The sequence below is a fragment of the Triplophysa rosa genome, linkage group LG9, assembly GCF_024868665.1.
Source record: "Triplophysa rosa linkage group LG9, Trosa_1v2, whole genome shotgun sequence".
Lineage (NCBI taxonomy): Eukaryota > Metazoa > Chordata > Actinopteri > Cypriniformes > Nemacheilidae > Triplophysa > Triplophysa rosa.
This window is the reverse complement of record NC_079898.1, coordinates 10,529,445-10,555,027: the sequence shown is the minus strand read 5'-3', so window position 1 is coordinate 10,555,027 and position 25,583 is coordinate 10,529,445. Positions and strand designations below refer to the sequence as shown.

At 36.9% G+C, this 25,583-nt stretch overlaps 5 protein-coding genes across 6 annotated transcripts; all 5 read right to left on the bottom strand.

Annotated features, from left to right (window-relative positions):
* Window positions 1-2,510: 2,510 nt before the first annotated feature.
* On the bottom strand, window positions 2,511-6,401 carry ftr14l (finTRIM family, member 14-like). Its single transcript, XM_057342386.1, has 6 exons — window positions 5,942-6,401; window positions 5,180-5,275; window positions 4,245-4,478; window positions 3,984-4,143; window positions 3,835-3,894; window positions 2,511-3,303 (listed from the first exon to the last, which is right to left on the bottom strand). Exons 1-6 carry the CDS (start codon window positions 6,353-6,355, stop codon window positions 2,783-2,785), a joined length of 1,485 nt encoding a protein of 494 aa, XP_057198369.1. The 5' UTR covers window positions 6,356-6,401; the 3' UTR covers window positions 2,511-2,782.
* A 366-nt stretch (window positions 6,402-6,767) lies between these two features.
* tlr4bb (toll-like receptor 4b, duplicate b) lies at window positions 6,768-9,320 on the bottom strand. The gene is given in 2 exon segments (XM_057342241.1): window positions 6,768-9,032; window positions 9,112-9,320. Coding segments are annotated over 2 exon segments (2,409 nt in total). The 3' UTR covers window positions 6,768-6,832.
* Window positions 9,321-10,623: 1,303 nt separating this feature from the next.
* Window positions 10,624-13,667, bottom strand: LOC130558706 (toll-like receptor 4). 2 transcript variants are annotated; one of them, XM_057341286.1, is made up of 3 exons: window positions 13,576-13,667; window positions 12,934-13,095; window positions 10,624-12,850 (listed from the first exon to the last, which is right to left on the bottom strand). In XM_057341286.1, exons 1-3 carry the CDS (start codon window positions 13,665-13,667, stop codon window positions 10,630-10,632), a joined length of 2,475 nt encoding a protein of 824 aa, XP_057197269.1. In that variant the 3' UTR covers window positions 10,624-10,629. The 2 variants fall into 2 exon arrangements, with proteins under 2 accessions (XP_057197269.1, XP_057197270.1); XM_057341287.1 differs by lacking the exon at window positions 13,576-13,667 and adding an exon at window positions 13,201-13,316 and having other exon boundaries at window positions 12,934-13,100.
* A 484-nt stretch (window positions 13,668-14,151) lies between these two features.
* Window positions 14,152-17,129, bottom strand: LOC130559437 (toll-like receptor 4). The gene is made up of 3 exons (XM_057342519.1): window positions 17,022-17,129; window positions 16,738-16,904; window positions 14,152-16,654 (listed from the first exon to the last, which is right to left on the bottom strand). Exons 1-3 carry the CDS (start codon window positions 17,082-17,084, stop codon window positions 14,446-14,448), a joined length of 2,439 nt encoding a protein of 812 aa, XP_057198502.1. The 5' UTR covers window positions 17,085-17,129; the 3' UTR covers window positions 14,152-14,445.
* Window positions 17,130-17,232: 103 nt separating this feature from the next.
* On the bottom strand, window positions 17,233-23,182 carry si:ch211-198a12.6 (uncharacterized protein LOC563253 homolog). Its single transcript, XM_057342520.1, has 2 exons — window positions 23,002-23,182; window positions 17,233-21,280 (listed from the first exon to the last, which is right to left on the bottom strand). The coding sequence occupies exon 2, from the start codon at window positions 21,134-21,136 to the stop codon at window positions 19,562-19,564; it is 1,575 nt and encodes a 524-aa protein (XP_057198503.1). The 5' UTR covers window positions 21,137-21,280; window positions 23,002-23,182; the 3' UTR covers window positions 17,233-19,561.
* Window positions 23,183-25,583: the final 2,401 nt, after the last annotated feature.

Genomic DNA, 25,583 nt, shown 5'->3' with positions numbered 1-25,583 from the left:
TTCACGGTCCTACATCATGATGGTGTCTCTCTTGATCGACAAGGCTACTGTACTATTACTGTACGTTATACGTTTGTAGTACATCACACACTGTGCGTTATGTGAAAGCTTGAAGAGATAAGTTGGGATAGCCCATGTCATCATATGACGCACTTGCTTAAAATAATCGGAATAAAGTAGGTGATAATTCATTGGGCAGTTGATAAATATCGTGTGTGATAACAGTACATGTGTAATGAAACAAGTAAAATGACTAGTTTTCATATGGTTGCTTGTATATTTTCGATTGAAAATAAGCAATTTGAGTAGCCTAAATTTGATGCGAAATACACACTAAAATCTTGACTTTGATGGCAGACTTTGTGACATTGTTGGTCTCAATTTGTGAGTTTTGTGTTTTCTCAGGAAAAATATTCAAGATGCAGGAGACCTTTTAATAAAAATGTCATTGATGTCTATTGAGAAACAATTTATGCATGGATATAAATAGATTTTTCTCTCTTATATGTTGTGTATGTAAGTGGGGTCCAAACATTGCATGGAACATCTGGGGTTTGTTTATTTATTTATTTAAAACCTGGAGATAAATAGAACGTTTCAACATTTCAGAGGAAAGTATTCTACAAGGAAGAATAAATATTTTAAATTCTGCTCTATTTCTAGGTCCTTAATCAAGTGTAAACAAATTTGTGACATTGACCGTGTTGACTCTTCAAATAGGAGGGCAGATTTACCTGCTTCCACTGAAAAACAAGATGCTCTTTGGAACAAACTCAAATCATGCTGTGATAACATAGATCATCAAGTTCAGCTCCAGAACATACTGTCAGTAAAACAGAGGGGGGGGCATTGAACATTAAAAGATACTCAAATTAATTCATGTGCTTTTTTTAAATTAATCTTTTGACCCAAATTGTTACCGCATGCATTGCTGATGATACACTGTTATTTATCATGGAAAATGTTATACTTAAATAGAGAGTAATGCAAAAGACAATTTCAGCGTTATGGATGTGACATAAACTCTCAGATTATGTATTTGTTTTACCAATATATTGAACCATCTGTAATTTTCCTAAACCCCTGTAAATAGAGTGTAGACATTACAAAAATATCAGTCTACGCATGCATTTTTCTATTTTAAAAAAAGGAAAATAAACTGGATTATGGATGTGACAAAACCACATACTTTGTAGGATTTCTGTGAATTAAAATGCACAAACAGCAATAATACACAACAAATGGAGAAGGGATGGATCTTTATAGAACATAAAATAGTTCATGTATCCATTTATGAGGGATATGGCCATGATTATGGATGTGTCAATTTTGAAAGCTTCACTTATCTGACTATGGAAAATCATGCTTTAAAAATAAAAATCCATTATTTTAAAACGTTGAGAAAGACTTCACATGAGTATTTAAACCACTAAATGTTGACATCTTTGCCATCAGTATGAAACCTCTTTTAAACTTTATTTTTTATGGTAAGGTTGACTTTTGCTTGGAATTACCCAAACAGGAGCACTGTGATCTCATCTTTTTTTAATTCAATATATTCTACAACCAATATCTAAAAAAGCATAATTTTTAACCCATCTGTTAAGGTTTTTGTACATTCTGAGGTTCACAGCTGCATGATTAGATGACCTGCTGTTATGCTAAAAGTGGTTTATCTATTCTCATAAGCACGTTTTTATCTTGACAGAGTGGGTCATATTTTCAAAATAGTCTCCAACAATCTTTTTGTGTTTTATTGACTGATGATTAACTGAGGGCAACAGGTTACTTAGTCCTTGTTTTTCATCTTGCACTGTGTACATAAAGCACTCTTAAAGAATAGCCTAAAGAATACTACACATCCTATATTCTATTGGGCCTACTTCATTTTATTATTTGAATGAATGTCTAAACAGGTTTATGTGAATAAAGTGATAAATGTCATGAATTTATCAAATTATTTTAAAAGCATTTAATGCACTTGGACAGAAAAATATGCATATCATGCCTTACCTAATACAGACACAATTTATGATTTAGTTTATTATTAATTCCCCACAAGCAATCTAAAGAAAAGCCCCCTTACTCAGTTTTAGTATTGCTGAGTCTGTATGTCCGTCCATTACTGGATACTAGCAAATCTAATCAATGTTGATGTTTGTGTGTGTTTCTTCATCAATGTCTTTGTTCTTTTGAAATACTGACTTAACCGGCTGATAGTTTTGTGCTGACAAATGATAAAAATGATATTCCTTGAAAAGAATATGTGAAAAGAAGATGGGTTATGCATAAGCCAAACAAAACAGATCAAATGTAGTCTAGATATATAAAACAAATGTAGATATTGACTATTGTGAAATTGTTTTCTCACTCTATAAATATATGTCAATGAACAAATCTTCAACCTTGAAAAAGTTCGAATTGCTCCATCTAGTGGTGAGATTTGGCATGCACGTTCCACATCTGGACTTTGTTAGGAAAATCAAAACCAATAAAATGTAACAGTAGTTTAATGATATTAATTAAGCATCATTTATTATCACATAAGATGTGTGTTATTTTGTATCTGTAGAAGATGTAAACTCATTCTGCCACATGTACTGTAGCTCACTGAAAATAAAAGTTACAACGTTTTAGAACTTGGTGGACATGAGAAATAATATAATGACATGATTATGCATGTATGTTGACATCCTGTTCTGACTAAACTCAAATAAAAGAAGACCATTACTGACATCCTGATCAACCTCTCTATGGCGTTTATAGACACTTAGTAACTTATTTACAGTCTTACAGCAGTTCCATATCCCCAGATTCCAAACCCAGGATAGACGGGCTCAGTAAACTTAACATGAACCGTGTGAAGAAGTTTCATATTGTCATTCACACTATAAAAAGCCACAGTTCCAGTCCCGTAGTCTAAATACACTCCTATCCTGGAGGATTTGGGGACAGATAGAGTTGTGCTTTTGCTGTTGTGTACAAAGGAGAACTTAGATTCAGAGCAGTACAAACTCCACGACATGTCATTCCATCCAAAGCTGCCAACATTATCATTGCCTTTCCTCTGAATGCCCTTGTAAGTCAAAGCAATATCTATTTCTGAGCCAGTCCAATCCACTTCCCAGTAGTAGCGACCACCGGCCAGACCTTCCTTACAGAGAACCTGCTGCCAGGTGTCGAAGCGATCAGGGTGCTCAGGATACGACATTGCGTCATTACTCATCTGTACCACTCTGTTTCTCTCAGACAGGTGCAGGTTTGGGTGAGCTGTTGAGGCATCTAGTGAAAGCTGGCAGAAATCTGGAGGAAAAGGTTGTTTTAGGGTCTATTGATGACTAGTTAAAACTTACTGGGGTGCACTGTTTTGGAAAATCTATGGTTTTATATATTTACACTACCGTTTTTTTTTTACTTTTTTCATTACAATCTAAAACTTTATTTAATAAAAATGTATTTGAACATTTCTGCACTGAAGATGATCAATTATAATAAGTTTTATTTGTTTAGATTTTTTTGTTGCAACATAATTCTCATAGTTCCAGTTGTGTTATTGTACAGTTTTACAAGCTTACTGTTATATTTCTAAAATATGAATAAATACGTGTTCTAAAATTGGCAGTGTATATACAGTACATATACATATACATATACATAAATAAACTAGATTTAAGTCAGTTTAATATCATTGAAATTCAAGCAACTTGTAAAGCCAATTTGATCTAACTTCAAAATTTAAGGCAGGTTTTAAGGCAGGTTTGTAGGTTGAAGATGGAAAATGTTTGTGGTATTTCAAGGTTTTATTTGTGGTTGCTACGTATTGAAATAACTTACTTTCTAGGAACTCCTCCCTTTTAAGTGGCTCCCCAGTCTGTAGAATTTGAACCTCCTTAACTGTGAATGAAAACCAAATCCATTAATACAAACTGTCGATTGTTAATTAACTGCATTATTTATTGTTTGAAATATAAAGGTTTGTTCACCTGCTGAAGAGATTTTGTTCAGTTCTTCTTTGCTTATGTCTTCCAGTTGCGCTTTAAGTTCAGCAATGGCCTTCTTTGCATTGTCAAAAGTGTGGTGTGGAGCTAATGTCACCTTGGACAAATCTTCATATCCAGTAGGAGCAGAGAGAGACTGCCAGCTCTGGGGAGAATGAGAGCAGAGATGTTATTTGTATCATGACGTAACTGTTGCAAACACGTGCAGATTTACGGGTCACAAAGCTATTGAACACTGATCTCAACCTGTAAGAAATGGATGTGATCATCAGAGTGGGACAGCTGCTCCAGATCATTGTGTTTTTTCCTCAGCAGTGTAATCTCCTCCTCCAGTCTGTCCTTGTGTCTCTCTGCATGTGACACTAGAAGTGTTTCCCGGGCTCGGATCATCTCCTTCACGTCTGTATACCTCCTCTCGAGAGCACGCAACAGCTCAGCGAAAATCCGCTCATTTTCATCCAGCACACTCTGAGAAGATTGCTATGGGAAGAAACGTGTACGTTATACTGATGAAGTTTTGTCTTTTGCACTATATTTATCAGATACAAGTCATGTAATAACATCAAGGATTGGTTTTGAGAAATCGAGGGGATAGCACCCTCACGTGGAACACAAAATAAGATATTTTGTGAAATGTCTCAGCGGTTTTGATGCCATACAATGGAAGCCAAGGGGGCCAATGTTGTTTGGTTAGTACCAATGCTCTTTAAAATATATTATTTTGTGTCCTGCAGAATAAAGAAAGTCATACAGGTTTGGAATGACATGAGGGCGAGTAAATGATGAAAGAGTGTTATTTTTGGGTGAACTGTCATTGTTAGCCATTCAGTTCAGTGGGCTTTTATGCGTCTGTCATTAACAGCTGTTTTAACAAACCGTCATTGTTGTAAAGAGCCGATGAGGTAATATGTGTCATCAGCTATCTACTGTTCAGTGAAAATTTGAAGTTATGTGTAACGTCTATACTTTACAATTGTTCACAGTTTGAAAATGATTGGGGATTACAGCTTGTTGTGAGTTAAGCCCCTAGCAACAGCTGAGCAATCTTGAATTTACTATTTTTATTGAATTTACTAGGCCTATGTGGGTCACTGACAAGAAGCCTGTCCATTACAGTGCATCTGGAGCAATGTATTATATGTAACCTGGGAAAACACAAGTCATGTTTTTCAAACCCTTACTTTTAAGGATGTCACTGCTTGACTGAGATTTTGCCATTTCTTCACTTTTTCCTCAATTTTTTGCTGTGATGACATCAGTTTGGCCCCAAGCTCTTTCTATTGAAAAGATGGTACACTTGAAGTGAGACATTGCACAGATTTTGTTACAGTAATATTTGAAAACAATAAAAAAGTTTAGTGACTTGGTAACTAGGGCCAACATCACTGAATACGACTCAATCGATAAAGCTGCAATTTGTAGCTTTTTAGTTCAAAGGAAAAAATGTATTAAAAAAAATCACGTTGAACTATCCAACACATCTCACAGAATTCGTACGAGGTGACTATTTGTACGATTTCATAGGAGCTTATTTGTACGTTTAAGTTCGATTTGCTTTGGCATCAGTTACGGTTCATTTTAAGGGTGGGGTTAGGGGAGGAGCTTAAGTATTGCATTTTTCTAATGATCGTATGTTTTTGTACGATTCACATCGTAAAAACTTAGCCACCTCGTAAAATAGTTACAAATTCCCGTGAGTTCAGGTTGAACTTATCTAACCCGATTTGCTGACAATATTGAGTTGGCTAAAATTTTGAGGGAAATTCAGTTTGATGTCTTTTGATTTCAACACATGTAAAGATAAATCCGTAAAGTAACCTGCAATTTTAACAGAGATGGTGAAATAGAGGTCAAATTGGGCATTGCAGCTTGAATGTAACAGGTCTTCATGACAAGTAAGTTGCAGTAAACACAAGCAATAGCATCTCTAATAATAATCTTACCTGCTTTTCAGTCCTTTCGGCTGCAGCTGAAACAATATCATGTTTTTTGTGTTCCTCCATGATGCACAAAACACAAACACACGCTTGGTCGGAACGGCAGAAAACCTCGAAAAGTTTATCATGTTCTGCACAGATCTTCTCGCGGAGATGCCCCGTTGCCGCCACCAGCTTGTGTTTCATGAGAGCGGGATACTCATAATGCGCCTGAAGATGAGTTTCACACAGTGATGTTAAGCATGTCAGGCATGACTTCTCTGCTTTATTCTTCCTAGCCAGACAGAAATCACACAACACGTCTCTGTTGCTGTTCAGGCTGCTAGGTCTGGAAGTGGTGTATCTGCCATAGGTTCCCGACTTTCTGGGTTTCTCCAGAGTGCTGTATCGGCTTTGGCCTGCTGTACTGCTCCGAGACATGCTAAAACTCTCTGGCTGTAGAGCTCAAACTCTTCAGGCAACATCTAGTTTCAATGAAACTGTACCGACACATTCATTATATAGTGGAATGAGAACCATGTGTGATAAACCAGTTTACCAGGTTAGGGTGACACCTCCTATGGTTAAGAGGTGTGACAGCTGATGTCAAAACAAAGAACAAGAAGACTAAAATGGTCAAGTGACATTTTGCAACATAAACATCTTTCTGTTGATGGTCAATAAAGAGTGAGAAGTGAAAAAGTGTGTTTTAGCAGTGGACATAAAAGGGATTTTTTGCTGTACATTTCCAACATTGAAGGTAAAATAACAATAACAAAAATTATAATGTGAGAAAAAATGTTATTCATAAATTGCATGATATTTTTACGTAATATGTATTGTACAAGTTTATTAAATATACAGCATATATAAAACATATACCACCCAAATACTAATAATAATGACATTTGGTTATTATTACTTTGTGGCAGCTTTCCGGAGTCGAATCCAGAATCTCAAGTTACTCAGAGGATCTCTGCTCCATTTCAGGTATGTGTTCTTTTTCAGATGTTTATGAAGCCCAAACACTTTTTTAGTTTTTCTCTCCTCCACATCTTCCAGAATGATGATGATGATGTTGGCATTGCGTTCCATCACAAACCAGGACTGAGCTAATTCAAACTCAAAGCGACACCAGGCACTATCAATGAAGTGCTGAGACACCACCACAATCACCTTCTGGCTACCCATAATTCCTTCATCTATGATGTTGGAGGCGATGGATTTGCCGGCTTCAAAGTCTCGCATGTGAAGGCAAAGGTGAACAGGTGGAACACCGTTCTCCAGATTTTCCACCAGTTCATTCATGATCCACATTTCATCATAGCTTGAGAAAATCACAAAGGCATCATAGGAACATTCTTGTTGTTTGGGTGATTTATAACCTTTCAGTAGTATACAGCAGTATTTCAGATAAAACTGGAATCTATAAGCCACGACTGATAAAACTGTTACTGCTGTCACACAACAGATCAATAAAATAACTGTGAGTCTTGTGTTGTACACACAGCTGTCAATGTCAAAATCAGTAGCTGGAAAATCTGAGCTTGCTGAAAAGGTTTTACATAATATGTTTTGCGGCTGCTCCAAAATTCCTCGATGTTCGATAATCCACAAAATAAAATCTGTGTGAGCACAGGAGCATTCGATGGGATTAGAGGACAAGTCGAACACTGAAAGGTTTGTGGGTAACTTCTGGAGAACATCAAGTGAGATACTAATAATGCTGTTTTTATCAACGTAAACCGATGTAAGTTGTTTCAGGTCTGGATGGACAAGAAAGTCCAAAACCATCAGCTTGTTTTGACTTAAATACAAATGACGTAATTTCTGCATGCCTTTGAAAGATGTCCTAGAAATTTTCTCGATTCCACAATGTGAAATGTCAAGAACCTCCAAATTTTTGAGATTCTGTAACAGATTACTCAACATGTCTCCACGGAAACTGTTTCCTTTCATTTTGAGCACCGTAAGATTCCCCAGGTCATGAAAATCCATGTAGTTTGAGAAAGAAATACTCGTGTAGGAAATATCCAGATACTGTACATTTTGAAGACCTTCTAAAAAGTGAAAAACTACATGCAGTTTTGTGTGGTGAAAGTCCAACACTTCGAGCAGGTCAAATCCAGAAAAAGGTTTATCGGCCATTCCTATCTCTGAGTTGCGACTAAGATTCATGTGCCTAATATTCTGACACCTTTGAAAAAACTGGGAACAGCAGTCTTTCAGATTTAACAGGTTTCCACTAAGATCTACATATCGAAGAAGAGGCAAGTCAGCAACACCAAGAAATGTCATTGGTATGATATTTTTCACCACTAGCTTTTCTAAGCTATGTATGCCTGAAATACATGGTATGGCAGATAAACTAGTGGCTCCTAAATAAAGTTCCTTTAGATGGTGAAAAGGAACATATCCCATGTTATGTAAATATCCTCTTTTCACTGTGATTTTGGTTGCATTAACCATACATTTAAACACATGCATTTCAGACATAGAGAATTCTTTCTGAACAAAATATAATTCATTGAAATTAATTGAGCAAAGACCATCCAGGTAATTGGGATCTGTCACCTCAATTTTCCTTTCCATTCGGTATTTTCCTATAAAAAGTTTATCAACGCTGAGACCATCAAGTGCTTTAAAACATCCCTTTTGTGCATTCAATGAGACAAAAGCAGACCGTATGTCCAGCTCTTTCAGATAAATGTCTTTGAAAGCTCCTGGTTCTATGTGTAATAATGGATTCCTACACAGTATTAAAGTCATATTTCTGCCAATCTCTCGTAACACAGCGGTGTGATCAGATTTTATGATGGATATATTATTGGCATGTAGATCGAGTAAACTGAAGCGTGTGAAGGTGCTCATGAATGAAGGGAGAGTCATGGACTGAATGTTATTTGTTCCCACTTTAAGTTCCTGTAGCCTGGTTAAATTATTGATATGAAGCTGTAAAGAAGTGAGCCCAACATCCACAAGAACTAGTTGCTGTAGATTATGTAAAACATTAAAACATTCAAGTCCAAAATGTGTAACGGGGTTTCCAGTCAGAATCAAAGAAGTTAAATTTCTCACATTGTAGAAAGCATCATCTTCTATGTGATAGATATGACATCTGAAAGACCAAAAGATATTCAAATATTGCAAAACATTCAAGATCTGTAAAATAATTGATAACTATAGTATTTATTTACCTCGTGAGATCCAGGGCTTGTAGATTGTACAGTAAGGGAAACACACATTTAGTTAAAGAGTTCAAGAAATTGAAACTGAAATCCAGAGTTGTGACAGTGAGAGGAAGACTGGCAGGTATATGAGTCAGATTTCTCCCAGCACATGAATAGTGTGTATTCTTTGTTATCTAAAAATGAAACAAAATCACATGACAAGACCATTCCTGCATGGTTTCACTTTGCTTTTTTTTTAATATAAGTGCTTGTAACCTTTATGTTCTAAGACACTTTTAAAACTTCAATCTGTCAAGGTAATTATAGTTTACTAATAAACTAATAAAACATTTCTGTTTAGTGAAATTAAATAAAATATATCGGCCTAAATATTATTTGAAAAACTTAAACTAAAAGAAAATTAGAAATGTTGCCTCAGCAATAAATTAAAAGTTAAGGCACTAACATTTTTAACTGAAAATAAAAAAAACTAAACTGAAACAAATCAATTAAACTTATATAGCAATATAAAAATATAAAAGCACAAAACAAAGTTACAAAAATAAATGAAAAATATAAAAATAAAAGCAAATGACAAAAACGACAAATGAAACTGAAAATATATAAGATACAAATCTTTTGTATAACTCTTCCTATAAGCTATATGTCCAGAAGGTTTTGATTATGTAAAAATAACAAATGAATAAATATTAAAGTGAACCATTTTGAAATATTTTTAATTTATTGTTAAGGTATGTTTAACATTCTGCTCTCTGGAAGTCAAAACACTCTAGAACATAAACATTTAATTAACAAACAATATGTTAGAATGCGCTGGTGTCCTGAAATAGTTCATATTTTAAGATGCTACCTTTGAAACACATAACATATATTAATATTCTTACCGTGGTACATTCCTGTCCCTGTCCAACATGCCAAAGTATAAGGACTGATCCAAGGAAAATCATCCCTTCCCTACACATAATCATATAGCTAATAACTGTCAAATAAAAAACTGTGGCTTGTCTGTTTATTTGGATTACTTAATTCACAAATCAATCACGTCCTAATCAATTTCAGTGACTGTGCATATATGAGACCTAGATGCAAATCTTACTTCTGCTCTTGGTTGTTTTAAAAAAGGGAAGGTATAATTTTTGAGTATTTTCCCAATGTGTATAGAAAGCCTTTTATTTGCGGTGTCTAAAACGAACAATAGCATTTTACAGACTTCTCGTCCCGTGGGCCGCTTTGACGCTGTATCTGCTGACGCTGTGGGAACACACTCACTGTGTCACTTTGTGTAGTCAACAATTGACCTCAAATAAAAGCAGAGAGGCAGTGTAGTCAAAATTGTTCACTTTAGGGTCGTGGTTTGCCTCTTATCCTGTTAAAAAGGCATAACTGTGACTTTTGCCCTGTAACAAAATAATTGTATAAAATTCAAATTGCAGCAAAGTTTTTGTACATTCTCAGGTAAAAATAAAGAACCAGTCTGATTAATCAAATAACATTTAATATTTGCAATTTTGTATACTGTACATTTTATTTCTTTGTGGCAATGACAGCTTTCCGAAGTCGAATCCAGAATCTCATGTTACTCAGAGGATCTCTGCTCCATTTCAGGTATGTGTTCTTTTTCAGATGTTTATGAAGCCCAAACACTTTTTTAGTTTTTCTCTCCTCCACATCTTCCAGAATGATGATGATGATGTTGGCATTGCGTTCCATCACAAACCAGGACTGAGCTAATTCAAACTCAAAGCGACACCAGGCACTATCAATGAAGTGCTGAGACACCACCACAATCACCTTCTGGCTACCCATAATTCCTTCATCTATGATGTTGGAGGCGATGGATTTGCCGGCTTCAAAGTCTCGCATGTGAAGGCAAAGGTGAACAGGTGGAACACCGTTCTCCAGATTTTCCACCAGTTCATTCATGATCCACATTTCATCATAGCTTGAGAAAATCACAAAGGCATCATAGGAACATTCTTGTTGTTTGGGTGATTTATAACCTTTCAGTAGTATACAGCAGTATTTCAGATAAAACTGGAATCTATAAGCCACGACTGATAAAACTGTTACTGCTGTCACACAACAGATCAATAAAATAACTGTGAGTCTTGTGTTGTACACACAGCTGTCAATGTCAAAATCAGTAGCTGGAAAATCTGAGCTTGCTGAAAAGGTTTTACATAATATGTTTTGCGGCTGCTCCAAAATTCCTCGATGTTCGATAATCCACAAAATAAAATCTGTGTGAGCACAGGAGCATTCGATGGGATTAGAGGACAAGTCGAACACTGAAAGGTTTGTGGGTAACTTCTGGAGAACATCAAGTGAGATACTAATAATGCTGTTTTTATTTACATAAAGTGATGTTAATTTCTCCAGGTTTGAAAAGGTGAGAAAATCTACAGTCATTAACTTGTTTCCACTGAGAATCAACATGTGAAGACTTCGAAGATCTTTGAAAGAGCTTGGGTGTAATTCTGCTAAATGACAATACGACATATCAAGATACTCTAAACATGTAAGATTTTTAAAGACGTATCTTGCCACATCACTCTGAAAATTGTTGCCAGCTATTTTAAGCACATTAAGACTGATCAGCCCATAAAAACACTGAACATTATCAAAGGTGATACTTGAATAAGAGACATCCAGATACCTCAAATTCTTTAAGATATACAAAAGTGAGAGGTGTCCCAAATCTAAAACCCTTGTATGATGAAAATCCAAAATCTCAAGGGAATCAAGACCATCAAATGCTTCAATGCGAAGTCCGATTTCTGAATTCAGGCTTAAATTCAAGTATTTGATTTGAGGTGTGCCAGACAAAAGTGCTGTACAGCATGGTGTTAATGTCAGTCGGTTAGAGCTTAGATCTAAATACTGAAGTTTAGGCATGTCTATAAAGGTTTCAGCTCGAACAGCTCCGCTATTTGTTATTACTAGTTTTTCTAAAGTATAGAGATGTGAAAGTATTTTGCCTGGCAAGGTGTCTAATCTATTGGAAATTAAATAAAGCTCCTTGATTTTATGAAAATGTACATGATCCATTTCAGAAAACACTCCATTCTTTACTGTTATATTTGTGGCATTAATCATACACCGAAAGATGGGAAATTGCTCCATAGGCCTTTCTATAATATAATAATAAATCTCCTGAAAATAAAAACAGCAAAGGCCATCTAAAAACTCATTATCCAATAAGTCAAATCTGTATGTCCCCCTGTACTTTCCTAATATTAACCTTTTCAAAATAAGACCATTGAGAGCTTTTAGACCAACTTTTTGAGCAGCAACTGAGACAAAAGCAGACCGTATGTCCAGCTCTTTCAGATAAATGTCTTTGAAAGCTCCTGGTTCTATGTGTAATAATGTATTCCTACACAGTATTAAAGTCATATTTCTGCCAATCTCTCGTAACACAGCGGTGTGATCAGATTTTATGATGGATATATTATTGGCATGTAGATCGAGTAAACTGAAGCGTGTGAAGGTGCTCATGAATGAAGGGAGAGTCATGGACTGAATGTTATTTGTTCCCACTTTAAGTTCCTGTAGCCTGGTTAAATTATTGATATGAAGCTGTAAAGAAGTGAGCCCAACATCCACAAGAACTAGTCGCTGTAGATTATGTAAAACATTAAAACATTCAAGTCCAAAATGTGTAACGGGGTTTCCAGTCAGAATCAAAGAAGTTAAATTTCTCACATTGTAGAAAGAATCATTTTCAATGTGTTCGATGTGACATCTAGAACACAAAATCAATTTACATTCACATATGTGATAACTTCACATAACAAATGAGATTTAGATGGTGAAGATGTTTCTTACCTTGACAGATCAAGAACTTGCAGAAAAGGCAGAACTGGGAATACAGTCTTCTGTAAGTGTTTCAAGACATTAAAGCTGAAATCCAGTGTGTGAACAGAAGAGGGTATACTAGCTGGGATGTAGCTGAGGTTTCTTCCCATGCACGAGTAGTGTTGATTCTCACTCATCTAGAGATTTGAATTTTCATATAACAATTTAAGAAAACACATACATACAGTAACAACAGCTAATGCAAAACAAACTTTAGTTTAAAGTGAGAAAATTTACTTTTGTGCACGATTCTCCAGTGCCTATAGAGAAAAACATCATAAAAACACTTAAAGAAAAGTAATTCATCTTGAGTGCTCTAATCTGGATTTTCTCAACCTGTCATAAAACGTGAGCCTACATTGGTAGAAGTCACTGAATATGAGGAACGATGCCATGGATTTAAAGAAAAAGGGGAACTATAGGCAAAACCAGTGGCATTTCACCCATGCAAGCAGCAAAAGAGGCAGTGCCTCTTCAAACTATTATTATTATAATAATACAAAAATGAGATGAGAAAACATGCACAAATAAAAGAAATGTTACAAAATTTAAGAAGACCAAATCATTTTTTTCCAAAGTAAAACGTTCTAACAGTGATAAGAGTGGACAGACTACCGCAAACATACCATCAGAAACAGACACGGACCACTGGTGTTAAGACAAATAGAAGAATTTAAAAGGCTCAATATAGCAGCTGTAAACATGGAGATTCTGTCTTCAATTAAAAGAAGTGAGAAGGTTTAGGGCATTATACTGTGTCACACACCCGTGGTGAAGGGAATAAAGACATACAGCACTTAAAATTCAATAAAGCAATAAGCCCCAAGAACACACAGCAAATAAAACGTTATGTTATAATAAAAAAGTGTTATTGTTCTGCCAAATAATGCAGTTCCTAAAAAACCGAAACAACAAAGCGGTTGCCAAGCAACACATGCAGAAATGTACAGTGGCACAGTGATGCTTATGTAATGCAATCAGATGTATGTTTTGGAGAATTTTACAACGGCTTAGAACACGGCACAGTCAATCAGAATCAAGGACCAGAACTAACTATTTTATAATTTATTACTTCCATCATTACCAAGAATTTTTTTACTTCATGGGTTGAGCATAGGCCAAAACAGCAAACGAACAAAACACAACAACAACAAATGAGTTACTACAATAATTTAGGAACTAAATTAACAGATCTTTTCTACTTCACTATAAAGCAAAGCATTTAACAAAGATCTCTTTATTGTCTTTCACAGACATGCATGCAACTCTCACTTCTCTCTTTTGTTCATTCAACAAGCATTCTATTTTTCATTTTTTAGTACATTCCCATGAGCACAAAAAGACCTTTGTTTGCAGTATACAACAAACCAATGCATTTTGACAGTTTGCCGTAAAAGTGGACATCCTGTGAAAAATGTTTGGTTAGAAGGAAGCAGCTGTATATTTAACCAAATTACATTTAATATATACAAATAATACATATCATTTCTTTGTGGCAATAACAGCTTTCCGAAGTCGAATCCAGAATCTCATGTTACTCAGAGGATCTCTGCTCCATTTCAGGTATGTGTTCTTTTTCAGATGTTTATGAAGCCCAAACACTTTTTTAGTTTTTCTCTCCTCCACATCTTCCAGAATGATGATGATGATGTTGGCATTGCGTTCCATCACAAACCAGGACTGAGCTAATTCAAACTCAAAGCGACACCAGGCACTATCAATGAAGTGCTGAGACACCACCACAATCACCTTCTGGCTACCCATAATTCCTTCATCTATGATGTTGGAGGCGATGGATTTGCCGGCTTCAAAGTCTCGCATGTGAAGGCAAAGGTGAACAGGTGGAACACCGTTCTCCAGATTTTCCACCAGTTCATTCATGATCCACATTTCATCATAGCTTGAGAAAATCACAAAGGCATCATAGGAACATTCTTGTTGTTTGGGTGATTTATAACCTTTCAGTAGTATACAGCAGTATTTCAGATAAAACTGGAATCTATAAGCCACGACTGATAAAACTGTTACTGCTGTCACACAACAGATCAATAAAATAACTGTGAGTCTTGTGTTGTACACACAGCTGTCAATGTCAAAATCAGTAGCTGGAAAATCTGAGCTTGCTGAAAAGGTTTTACATAATATGTTTTGCGGCTGCTCCAAAATTCCTCGATGTTCGATAATCCACAAAATAAAATCTGTGTGAGCACAGGAGCATTCGATGGGATTAGAGGACAAGTCGAACACTGAAAGGTTTGTGGGTAACTTCTGGAGAACATCAAGTGAGATACTAATAATGCTGTTTTTATCAACGTAAACCGATGTAAGTTGTTTCAGGTCTGGATGGACAAGAAAGTCCAAAACCATCAGCTTGTTTTGACTTAAATACAAATGACGTAATTTCTGCATGCCTTTGAAAGATGTCCTAGAAATTTTCTCGATGCCACAATGTGAAATGTCAAGAACCTCCAAATTTTTGAGATTCTGTAACAGATTACTCAACATGTCTCCACGGAAACTGTTTCCTTTCATTTTGAGCACCGTAAGATTCCCCAGGTCATGAAAATCCATGTAGTTTGAGAAAGAAATACTCGTGTAGGAAATATCCAGATACTGTACATTTTGAAGACCTTCTAAAAAGTGAAAAACTACATGCAGTTTTGTGTGGTGAAAGTCCAACACTTCGAGCAGGTCAAATCCAGAAAAAGGTTTATCGGCCATTCCTATCTCTGAGTTGCGACTAAGATTCATGTGCCTAATATTCTGACACCTTTGAAAAAACTGGGAACAGCAGTCTTTCAGATTTAACAGGTTTCCACTAAGATCTACATATCGAAGAAGAGGCAAGTCAGCAACACCAAGAAATGTCATTGGTATGATATTTTTCACCACTAGCTTTTCTAAGCTATGTATGCCTGAAATACATGGTATGGCAGATAAACTAGTGGCTCCTAAATAAAGTTCCTTTAGATGGTGAAAAGGAACATATCCCATGTTATGTAAATATCCTCTTTTCACTGTGATTTTGGTTGCATTAACCATACATTTAAACACATGCATTTCAGACATAGAGAATTCTTTCTGAACAAAATATAATTCATTGAAATTAATTGAGCAAAGACCATCCAGGTAATTGGGATCTGTCACCTCAATTTTCCTTTCCATTCGGTATTTTCCTATAAAAAGTTTATCAACGCTGAGACCATCAAGTGCTTTAAAACATCCCTTTTGTGCATTCAATGAGACAAAAGCAGACCGTATGTCCAGCTCTTTCAGATAAATGTCTTTGAAAGCTCCTGGTTCTATGTGTAATAATGGATTCCTACATAATATTAAAGTCATATTTCTTCCAATCTCTCGTAACACAGCGGTGTGATCAGATTTTATGATGGATATATTATTGGCATGTAGATCGAGTAAACTGAAGCGTGTGAAGGTGCTCATGAATGAAGGGAGAGTCATGGACTGAATGTTATTTGTTCCCACTTTAAGTTCCTGTAGCCTGGTTAAATTATTGATATGAAGCTGTAAAGAAGTGAGCCCAACATCCACAAGAACTAGTCGCTGTAGATTATGTAAAACATTAAAACATTCAAGTCCAAAATGTGTAACGGGGTTTCCAGTCAGAATCAAAGAAGTTAAATTTCTCACATTGTAGAAAGAATCATTTTCAATGTGTTCGATGTGACATCTAGAACACAAAATCAATTTGCATTCACATATGTGATAACTTCACATAACAAATGAGATTTAGATGGTGAAGATGTTTCTTACCTTGACAGATCAAGAACTTGCAGAAAAGGCAGAACTGGGAATACAGTCTTCTGTAAGTGTTTCAAGAAATTAAAGCTGAAATCCAGTGTGTGAACAGAAGAGGGTATACTAGCTGGGATGTAGCTGAGGTTTCTTCCCATGCACGAGTAGTGTTGATTCTCACTCATCTAGAGATTTGAATTTTTAAAGTTTGAGAAAATGGTGAGATAAATGTTGTAAAGATGCATGCCAAACAAAAAAACCTGATCTTTCCATTAGAACCTAATTAAATCAAGAAAACTCACGCATGACTGAACAGCACCAATGAAAAAAAAGATCATTATAGAACTTATAGTAAAGTAATTCATCTTAAGTGCTCTTATGTAGATTCTCTCAACCTCCTGTCATAAAATGTGAGCCATGCAGTCTTGGTGGAAGTTGCTAATTATGAGGAACAAATGTCCTACATTTTGCTTTCCCTAAAAGGGTACAATCTGTGAAATAACCTCATAGAAATGAGTAGGCCAATACTTCATTTAATAGAATTTCAAAATATATATATTTTTGCTCTTTATAAGAATTTCTGTATGTATTGCGGCACTTCCTGTGGAATTTCAATAGAAACAAACCTCATGAATGAGAAAGTCACTCAACATCAATCTGACAGATTGAAAGTTGTCAAAAAAATTAAGCCTATACATTATATACTATTTTTTTTAAATGATCCTAAAACACATCTAACATACATTAGCATTGTAAATTAAACATGAAAAGCCTACTAACTTGTTTTCTTTGCAGTATTCAAGATCTGCAGACACTGCATCTTTTTTTACTCATTTCTTTAAATAAAAGTTGACACTAGTTCACAGAATGAAAAAAAAGACAATTACAAAATTGACAATTTTACTTAAGACATAACCAGAAAAAGTACATTTAAATAAACTGAAAATAAATAAATTGTAGTCTCTTATTTCCGCAGCTGTATATATAGTAATAGAATAAAAGTATGTAAATTTAAGTTAAAAATAAACAAGTTAATTTGACTAATTTGAATAGCCACCAGCAGACGGCACTGTATACACATGAAATACAACTCCTTATGCTCACATTTATAGCTCCATTACTCAAGAGATCTCATTTAATTGTCCTTTTTTACAAAAATGTCACATTTCAAATTGAAATCCCTAAAAGATCGTTCTACTTCCCTAACATTAGAAAGAGTACAAACCTGTTGGTAGTCAACAACCTTTATTTATCCATATAGGTGAGCCACTCAAAGATGGGGGAAAAGACATATGGGACAAGATTTGACCACTATAGAGGGCTATGAACATGGATCAATGGCATTGCAACTTCTTTAACCTCTAAATCTAGAAAGAGGCTAGTTGACTGAGAAGGAAATTAAAAGACATAAGTAACAGTGTAAACATTCATGAACAGAGACGCAAAAAAAAGTACAGAAAGTCAAATTAAAACATTGATAAGTATGTAAAGAAACTAAGGGAGCAGAAGCCAAAACCTTTTTTTTCTATTATAGCTCAGCATACATTTCTACATGGCATGCAATAAGGCACCTAACTAACACAATGAATAAACCTATGCTACATGATTAAGCACAATTGTTATTCAATGGAAAAGAAAGAATAGTTTCAATACAATGTTCACTGCTATAAAAACGGTTTTTTCCTTTCATTTCCCTTTCAGATTACCCAAACCTTGTTAAAAAAATACATCAGTTTGTAAAAGATTTTCTCCATACACATAACTGTAAATAGAAAGCACATACCCATGGAATTGGGGGGAAACAAATGAAATCAAACATTTCAAAAAGCAAGCTATACTTTGTATTTGCATTAAAGTATACACAATCTATTATTTAGTAAATGTTGATCATCTGCTGTGTATTCAGAATATAACTAAATGCTTTACATTGCTGTCTGACAATAGCAATGGCCGGGGAATCCTTCGTAAGTATAGTCAGCCATTGGCGGGCAACATGGAGAAGCACTGTAGACATATGGAAATATTCAGGTTGTGTCCAGTTTAATTCTTGACGTCTACTACCCTTTCAAATTTCCAGACTCAATGTTACAAGTTACTTTTCCCCCACTTTGCATTGACAACTGCTGTAGGTTTGTCAGGTCTGTCTCATCAAAGGGGTTAAATATGCTTATTATTATTATTATGCCTTACAAAGGTCTTTTTAAACTAGTGACATCCCCTGAAAGCACCATTCTGTTTTACTTACAAGAGATGGATAGGACTGGATCATACATCAAAAATGCTCTATTTTCAGACAACAGCACACTACTTACCTATACATATCTATGTAAAAGAAAATCAACACATATTTACAGGTGATATTTGCTTCTTAACCCAAGAGTGATACAGAAAGGGGTAATGATACATACTAGGGGAGTGACTAGTTGAGTCTAGATCCTATTCGCTCAATTACCTGCCATTCAAAACCAATTTGACCTAATACTTTGTACAAGACTGTGCCAAACCTAAACTCCTGAAAGCTTCATGAAGCCACAAAGAACATGACCAACACAAGCCAGTAATGATGGAATCTCAAATTTCGTCTACAGTTTTAATCACAGATATTTCATTGAAACATGGCGGATTTAGTCAAACTGTATATGCACATTACAACGGGGAATTATCCGTATTATCAACATCAAGCATTGCAAATTGAAAACCATTGCTCTTGAAAAGTTAAAAGTACATGGATACTGAATCAGCAGTTCCTTTAGAACCAGTCTGTTTTGCATTTTCTTGCATCTTGCCTTACCCTTCACCATCATCAAGTTGGTCAACCCCACTTGTGGGAAGGGACACGATTTTACTGAGAAAGATGAATTCTATGATGCCTAGACAGTGATGACGAATGATTGAAACCCTTTCCACACTGAGCGCACCTGTATGGTTTTTCGCTCTGAAGGATTCGCTGTTTCAAGATGGTAGTGTGGGGGAATCCCTTTCCTGGTGACATAGCACTATAAGAGGTCTTCTCCAAATGAACCCGTTGGTGTCTTGCAAGAGAGGACGAATGATTGAACCTCTTCCCACATTGAGCACAGGTGTAAGACTTGCCATCAGAATGAGTTCTCTGGTGTCTGGATAGTGAAGAGGAGTGATTGAAGCTCTTCTCACAATGTCTGCAGCTGTATGGCTTCTCACCCGTATTCATTTCCCTCTTTAATTGAGGATCGAAGGGGAAATCCTTATCAGCCTGGGCATACATCCTTGCCTCAATGTGGACCTTGTGATGTCTTGACAGAGAAGAGGAATGGTTGAAACCCTTGTCGCATTGAGAGCACCGGTAGGGCTTTCCACCCTGATGGACCAGCTGGTGCTTCTTGAGGTGACGTTTCCTAACAAAGCTCTTCCTACACTGGGTGCACTTGTAGGGCTTTTCGCCCGAGTGAATTCTCTGATGCTCTCGTAACGTGGACGCCGACGCAAAACATTTCCCACACTGGGCGCATCTGTTCGGCTTGTCACCAACGTGGGTCTTCTGGTGCTGCTTGAGATTGGAAGCCGTAGCGAAGCCTTTTCCACACTGCAAGCAGGTAAACGGCTTGTCACGGGCATGCAGCTCCTGATGTTTCTTAAGATGGCGTCTGCGCACAAAGCTTTTTCTGCACTGGGTGCATTTGTAGGGTTTGTCATCAGAATGCATCTTCATGTGCTCGCGGAGAGTGATGGCGGCCGCAAAGCTCTTGCCGCATTCGGAACATCTGTGCGGTTTTTCGGGAGAATGCATCAGCTGGTGGGGTTTCAAGCTGAATGCATCAATGACTCCTTTACCTACCATCTCAAGACCAGTGGTATAACTTTTATCAAGTTTCATGTGAATCTTCATGTGACTTCGAAGGCTGGCCTCGATGGCGAAGCTCTCACCACAGTGGACGCAAATGTAGGGGTGAGTGGCTTTATGGATTTCAAAATGTTCATGGAGGTCAGTCATACTGCCAAAAATCTCACCACACTCACTGCACTGCAGGCCCTGGGCTTCGTGAATAATAATACCATTCTCAGACTCGACTGTAAGTTCGCCTCCGTGGTCAGACTCCACCTTCACAATATGCTCTCCACCGCCGATCTCGGTCTTCAACAGCACCTCACCTAGCAAATGCTCGTTGCCTTTAATTTCTGCACTGCTGAAGTACTGATGGTGATCATGGTGTATTTCAGATTTAATGTAGTCGTGGTCAGTCTCCGTTACCACGTCCACACAAGTCACAGCTCCCAAATCACCATGAATAGATTCCAGGTCAAGTCTTTTGTCCTCCTGAGTCATAATCTCAGTTTCTGCCCCATAATGCAAGTCACCGACTTGCGTATGGGCTATGACACACTCGGATCCCAACGTATCGAGACCCGGTGTGTCACAGTCAGTCTCTGACTCGGCCATCAGGACACACTCCAGCCTGACGACTTCCGTTTTTACGTCTAAGTGAAACTAAGCGCTGCTCTACGAGCACCGCTTTCCTTGCAAAGAAACGGGAGGGGTTGCTTGGTTCAGGTTCGGTCAGATTCGAGTCAGGATGAGTCCTGCCTGTGGGAAGAGAACAAATGTTTAAACATGTTTGCATATTGAAAGTGCAACATTTCAGATAAAAACAATTACCCATCAAAATGTTCATTCCTCATCTGAGAAACATCAAACGACTGTGAATAACTACATGAAAGCATGCAAAAGCACTGAGAAATAAAGCTGTAAACAGTGCATAATGTTTTTTATGCTAGAACTATTTCATATGACTCATTTCATGTAAAATGCCAATTGACAAGTTAACCGTTTGGCCAACTTCAAAATTAAATTGTGCCATATCTGAATAAGTTGATGCACAAGCAAATCCACGGTGACAAAAAACAAGAGTTGTGTAGATCAAGAACTATTAAAGCAGTTAGACAAATATGATCTACATTATTTTGTCAAAGTCTGTTTAAAGATCAGTCTCATTTTTGTTTACAACCAAAGCTAAGTTAGCAAAAATCTATGTAGCTAAAAATGGCTAAGCTTAGCCTATGGACCGTTTTTATTTGGCTAACTTTTCAGGCTATGTAAACAAGATTAAACGGTGCTTATTTCCCATTTCCTCAAGTATTGACACATTGACAACTGCCAAAAGTACAATGCCGTACCTCCACTAACCTCCTCAAACGTCTTACAGACAAAACCAAACTATTCCCTTGTTTTCAAGCTTTCTCATATAGACAGCTGGATCTGTCAATGTTGGCTAGGTTAGCTGGCTAAATAGCTGCTAGTTAGCTTGCCTGAGCATGCATTATCTGCTAACTAGCTGGCGAACTAGCTAGTTTATAGACACAAGTGACAGTTTAACTTCAATTCTAAACTTCACTGCGCATTTATCAGTTGTACATCACCTTCCTAGTAATGTAAAATTGCGCAGCGGCAGACACGACAGATTCAAGAAAACACGACGTCTTTCTCGGTAGGCATCTTGTGCATTAGGGGTTGGAACAGCTAACTAGCTATAAAATGGCCGCCGCGAGTAGCTTCCGCCCCTTAGGAACCATGTAAGCACGCACGGGCAACCCACGACGTTAGTAACGTTAAATGCAAATAATCTGGGCCATCAATAAAGTTGTTAAATTATTCGCACGGCGAATCGTGCTGACCCCTCTAAACACTAAAAAGGCAAATAGCTCAAGTTAATGGCTAATTAAATGGCTAACCACAGACGGACACTGTTGGCGAAAGCCCGGGAACGGCGCCCCCTTTCTTACATAATACGTAACGCGTTTTTGTTTTGTGGCGTCGAAATAAACTAAATACATTTTGAATTGTAAGTCATCTAAGATTGTGAGTTATTCTAGGGGCAACCGCTATGCTTGTCACGGGCGTGTGGACGCTATAAAGTGCGCTTATCATGCTATAGTCTTAGCTGATTTTTAGCTGCGTGAAATGGCCAGTCGTCGTGCTAAGCTGCCTCGCTAGCGGAAGACTAGCTGCCTCCGTCGCCATTGCTATAGAACACCTCCGGACTTCGTGACGTCCATAACGCTTCGTTACCGCCGAACAAACGCTGCTCATCGCATTGTAACGACTCCTACGACTCTAAATATCATACGAGACGCAATGTAACTTACACCACAAGGGATTGTGTAACACTAGTTATATAATAACCCCGACGCAAATATAGCACGCTAATTAGCCAGCTAAGTTCAATAGCACGGATAATCTCCCGTACACATAAACATTGAAGGTTCACGTATACACACAGTATTACTATTATTTTTTAAATCTCCGACCTCTTTGCCGTTTGTTGTATTATTTGCGAAATGCGCTCCTAGGAGTGTCTGTGAATTCAGTGGCGTAAAGATCTTCGTTCTATTGCGTCTGCACTGCCTGGTTGCTGTCTGCACTCTGTCACTCTTTCTCTCGCCCTCCCTTCTTTCGGACGTAGCAGAATGGCGCCGCGGATCATCTGGCGCCAACGGCGTTTCGGCGCATGAGCAAAAAAGCAAAGCGTTTAAGAAACGAGTGAATGAGCGCTCCCTAGCGACTCGGAGTCAGTGATCGCAAGCACAGCTGGCCTACAAACAACCTTACACTTTTGACAAAGGATTGAGTTAATAAGGGCAATGGTTTAACTCGGAGGTCTTCAACCTTGTTTAATAACCACTTGATAGACAGAGAGAGGCAGGGACCCCCTGGTAAGTATTGTTACATAATATTCAAAGATAGGCCTATTATAATAATCATTCTTGATATGCATACAGTATGCATATTATATAGTAGGCTATACTGTTGATATAATACACAACATATTTCCCTAATAGATTGTTGAACATTATGCTGCTCTTCGTTTTAGTTTTAATATTTATTATTCACGCATTTTAGTTTGATGCCTAATTTCTTTATATCCAAAAGGAACATTTCTTTTCCTGTGATAAAGATTTGATTTGTAAGATTTTAAATTGAACATAAAATTAACCTATATGAAAATTGGAGAATCAAATTGAGCATGTGTTACAACTGTAAACAATTTGTGTCATCCTTTACTCAGCCTTGGGTTGTTTCAAACCTGTATAAAAAATGTTTTGTTCTGTTTAACCCATAGCAAGACATTTGGAAGAATGTTAGCAATTTTCAGTTCTGGAACATCATTGACTACCGTAGTAGAAAAAATTAAATGGCAGTCAAAGGTGTCTCAGAACTTTTTGTTTTTCGAAATTCTTAAAAAGATCTAATTTTGTGTTCAACTGAAAAACAATTTTTTTACTATGCTACTAATGAATGGTGTCCCAGAACTGAAAATTGCTAACATTTCTTCAAATATCTTTCTTTGTGTTAAATAGAACAAAGAAATTTAAACAACCTGAGGGTGACATTTTTGGGTGAACTGTCCCTTTAAAATTTCAAAATCAAAAGTTTATAGGCTAATTTTGAAAGCATCTGTTTAAATGATATTTCACAACAGTTTTAATTGTAAATTTTAATTTAATTTGTCCATACATTGTTTTTGTCCAACCCTGATACCACAAGGTTTTGCCCTATACGGTGTATGGTTTTGCCTGTTACAAGGCTATAACATTTGTAAAATTGTGGCACCCAGGAAATAACCCTTTCTGCAATAAATAAATAATCTTGCCATGCCTTATTTAAAAAAAAATGCATACACAAATTAAACGTATCACAGTTTGGTATCAACAAAACCATATTTTCTACCCTTTTTGTGTAAAGTTGCAATGTTGCTTGCCCAGGTGGGGACTTTTGAAGAACCAAATACAGGTGGTATTTTAACATAAAAGTATTATCCTACATTTTTCCTTCAAGAGTTTTCTGATGGCGATGTTAAACCCTGCTTCTGGAGGCCCACCATCATACAGGGTTTAACACAGCTGCTTGAAATTTTGATCAGCAGGTGTGTTTTATGAGGGTTTGAGCTAAACCTTGCAGGAAGCTGGCCATCCAGGAGCAAGAATTGACTCCTCTAATTTTGTTTTTCCAGAATCTGTATTGCCACCAGGGTGCGCCATAGGCTTTAAAATAATGTAAATACAGACAAAATGCACGTTGACGGTTTCTGTGTGGTAAGTTAAAACCACTATTACTCCGTGTATTATTATAAAGAAACGCATGGTTTATGGCTATATTTGCTGTTTTTATGTATTTTATTTTGTCTTTCGAGTTATTCTCTATCAGTAGATTAAAACTCGTAGTAAATATACAGAACAGTCGTGGTTTGTTTCCTATACAGCAGTGGTTCTCAAACTTTTTCGTTGTAAGGCCCCCTTTGTGTAGAGTGCATCGCTTTGCGGCCCCCCAAATAAAGACTTATAATCTTAAATTTAGCATTTTTATTTAAACAAAAACATACTCGGTTATACAATGCTGAAACATCAATTCTTTTGTCTGGTGGTCTTATTTTTCTGATGTTTGATTGCATAAAATCTATGATCAATTTCTATATTTCATAAAATGCCACAAAATCTGTGGCCCCCTGGATCCATCTCGGGGCCCCCCCAGGGGCCACGGTCCCCAGTTTGAGAACTACTGCTATACAGTATTCATGTGCTGTCTTTTATGAACATAGGGGAGGCTTTGCTCTTTGTTCTCTGCCAGTGCACTCTGAATGAAACATGACACAGTCAGCCATCATTTAATACCTGTCATTCAACAACGCCATCTGCTGAGCTCCTGTTTAAACCTGTAGAGCTTCTCACCTCAGCCTCCTGCTTCAAGTTGCTAGAATCATACTGTGGTATAGCTCAGAGATCTTTAATGATACTGTATCCGGTTTTCATTGTCTTACTGTAAGGTTTTGAAATAGCTTTATTTTTTAACAGTAAGCTATGGTTACCTCAGCCTGCCTTTGTTAGTTTAGATG

What these genes read in the sequence shown, in the direction of transcription:
- LOC130559437 (XM_057342519.1), bottom strand. Translation starts at nt 17,084, where the DNA reads ATGAATTACTTTACTATAAGTTCTATAATGATCTTTTTTTTCATTGGT. An exon ending in TTGGTGCTGTTCAGTCATGC is followed by an intron (nt 16,905 to 17,021) that starts GTGAGTTTTCTT and finishes TCAAATCTCTAG; the next exon opens with ATGAGTGAGAATCAACACTA. An exon ending in CAAGTTCTTGATCTGTCAAG is followed by an intron (nt 16,655 to 16,737) that starts GTAAGAAACATC and finishes TTTGTGTTCTAG; the next exon opens with ATGTCACATCGAACACATTG.
- ftr14l (XM_057342386.1), bottom strand. Translation starts at nt 6,355, where the DNA reads ATGTCTCGGAGCAGTACAGCAGGCCAAAGCCGATACAGCACTCTGGAG. An exon ending in CCGAAAGGACTGAAAAGCAG is followed by an intron (nt 5,276 to 5,941) that starts GTAAGATTATTA and finishes TCTTTTCAATAG; the next exon opens with AAAGAGCTTGGGGCCAAACT. An exon ending in AAGCAGTGACATCCTTAAAA is followed by an intron (nt 4,479 to 5,179) that starts GTAAGGGTTTGA and finishes TTCTTCCCATAG; the next exon opens with CAATCTTCTCAGAGTGTGCT.
- LOC130558706 (XM_057341286.1), bottom strand. Translation starts at nt 13,667, where the DNA reads ATGTTTACAGCTGCTATATTGAGCCTTTTAAATTCTTCTATTTGTCTT. An exon ending in CTGATGGTATGTTTGCGGTA is followed by an intron (nt 13,096 to 13,575) that starts GTCTGTCCACTC and finishes TCTCTAGATGAG; the next exon opens with TGAGAATCAACACTACTCGT. An exon ending in CAAGTTCTTGATCTGTCAAG is followed by an intron (nt 12,851 to 12,933) that starts GTAAGAAACATC and finishes TTTGTGTTCTAG; the next exon opens with ATGTCACATCGAACACATTG.
- si:ch211-198a12.6 (XM_057342520.1), bottom strand. Translation starts at nt 21,136, where the DNA reads ATGGCCGAGTCAGAGACTGACTGTGACACACCGGGTCTCGATACGTTG.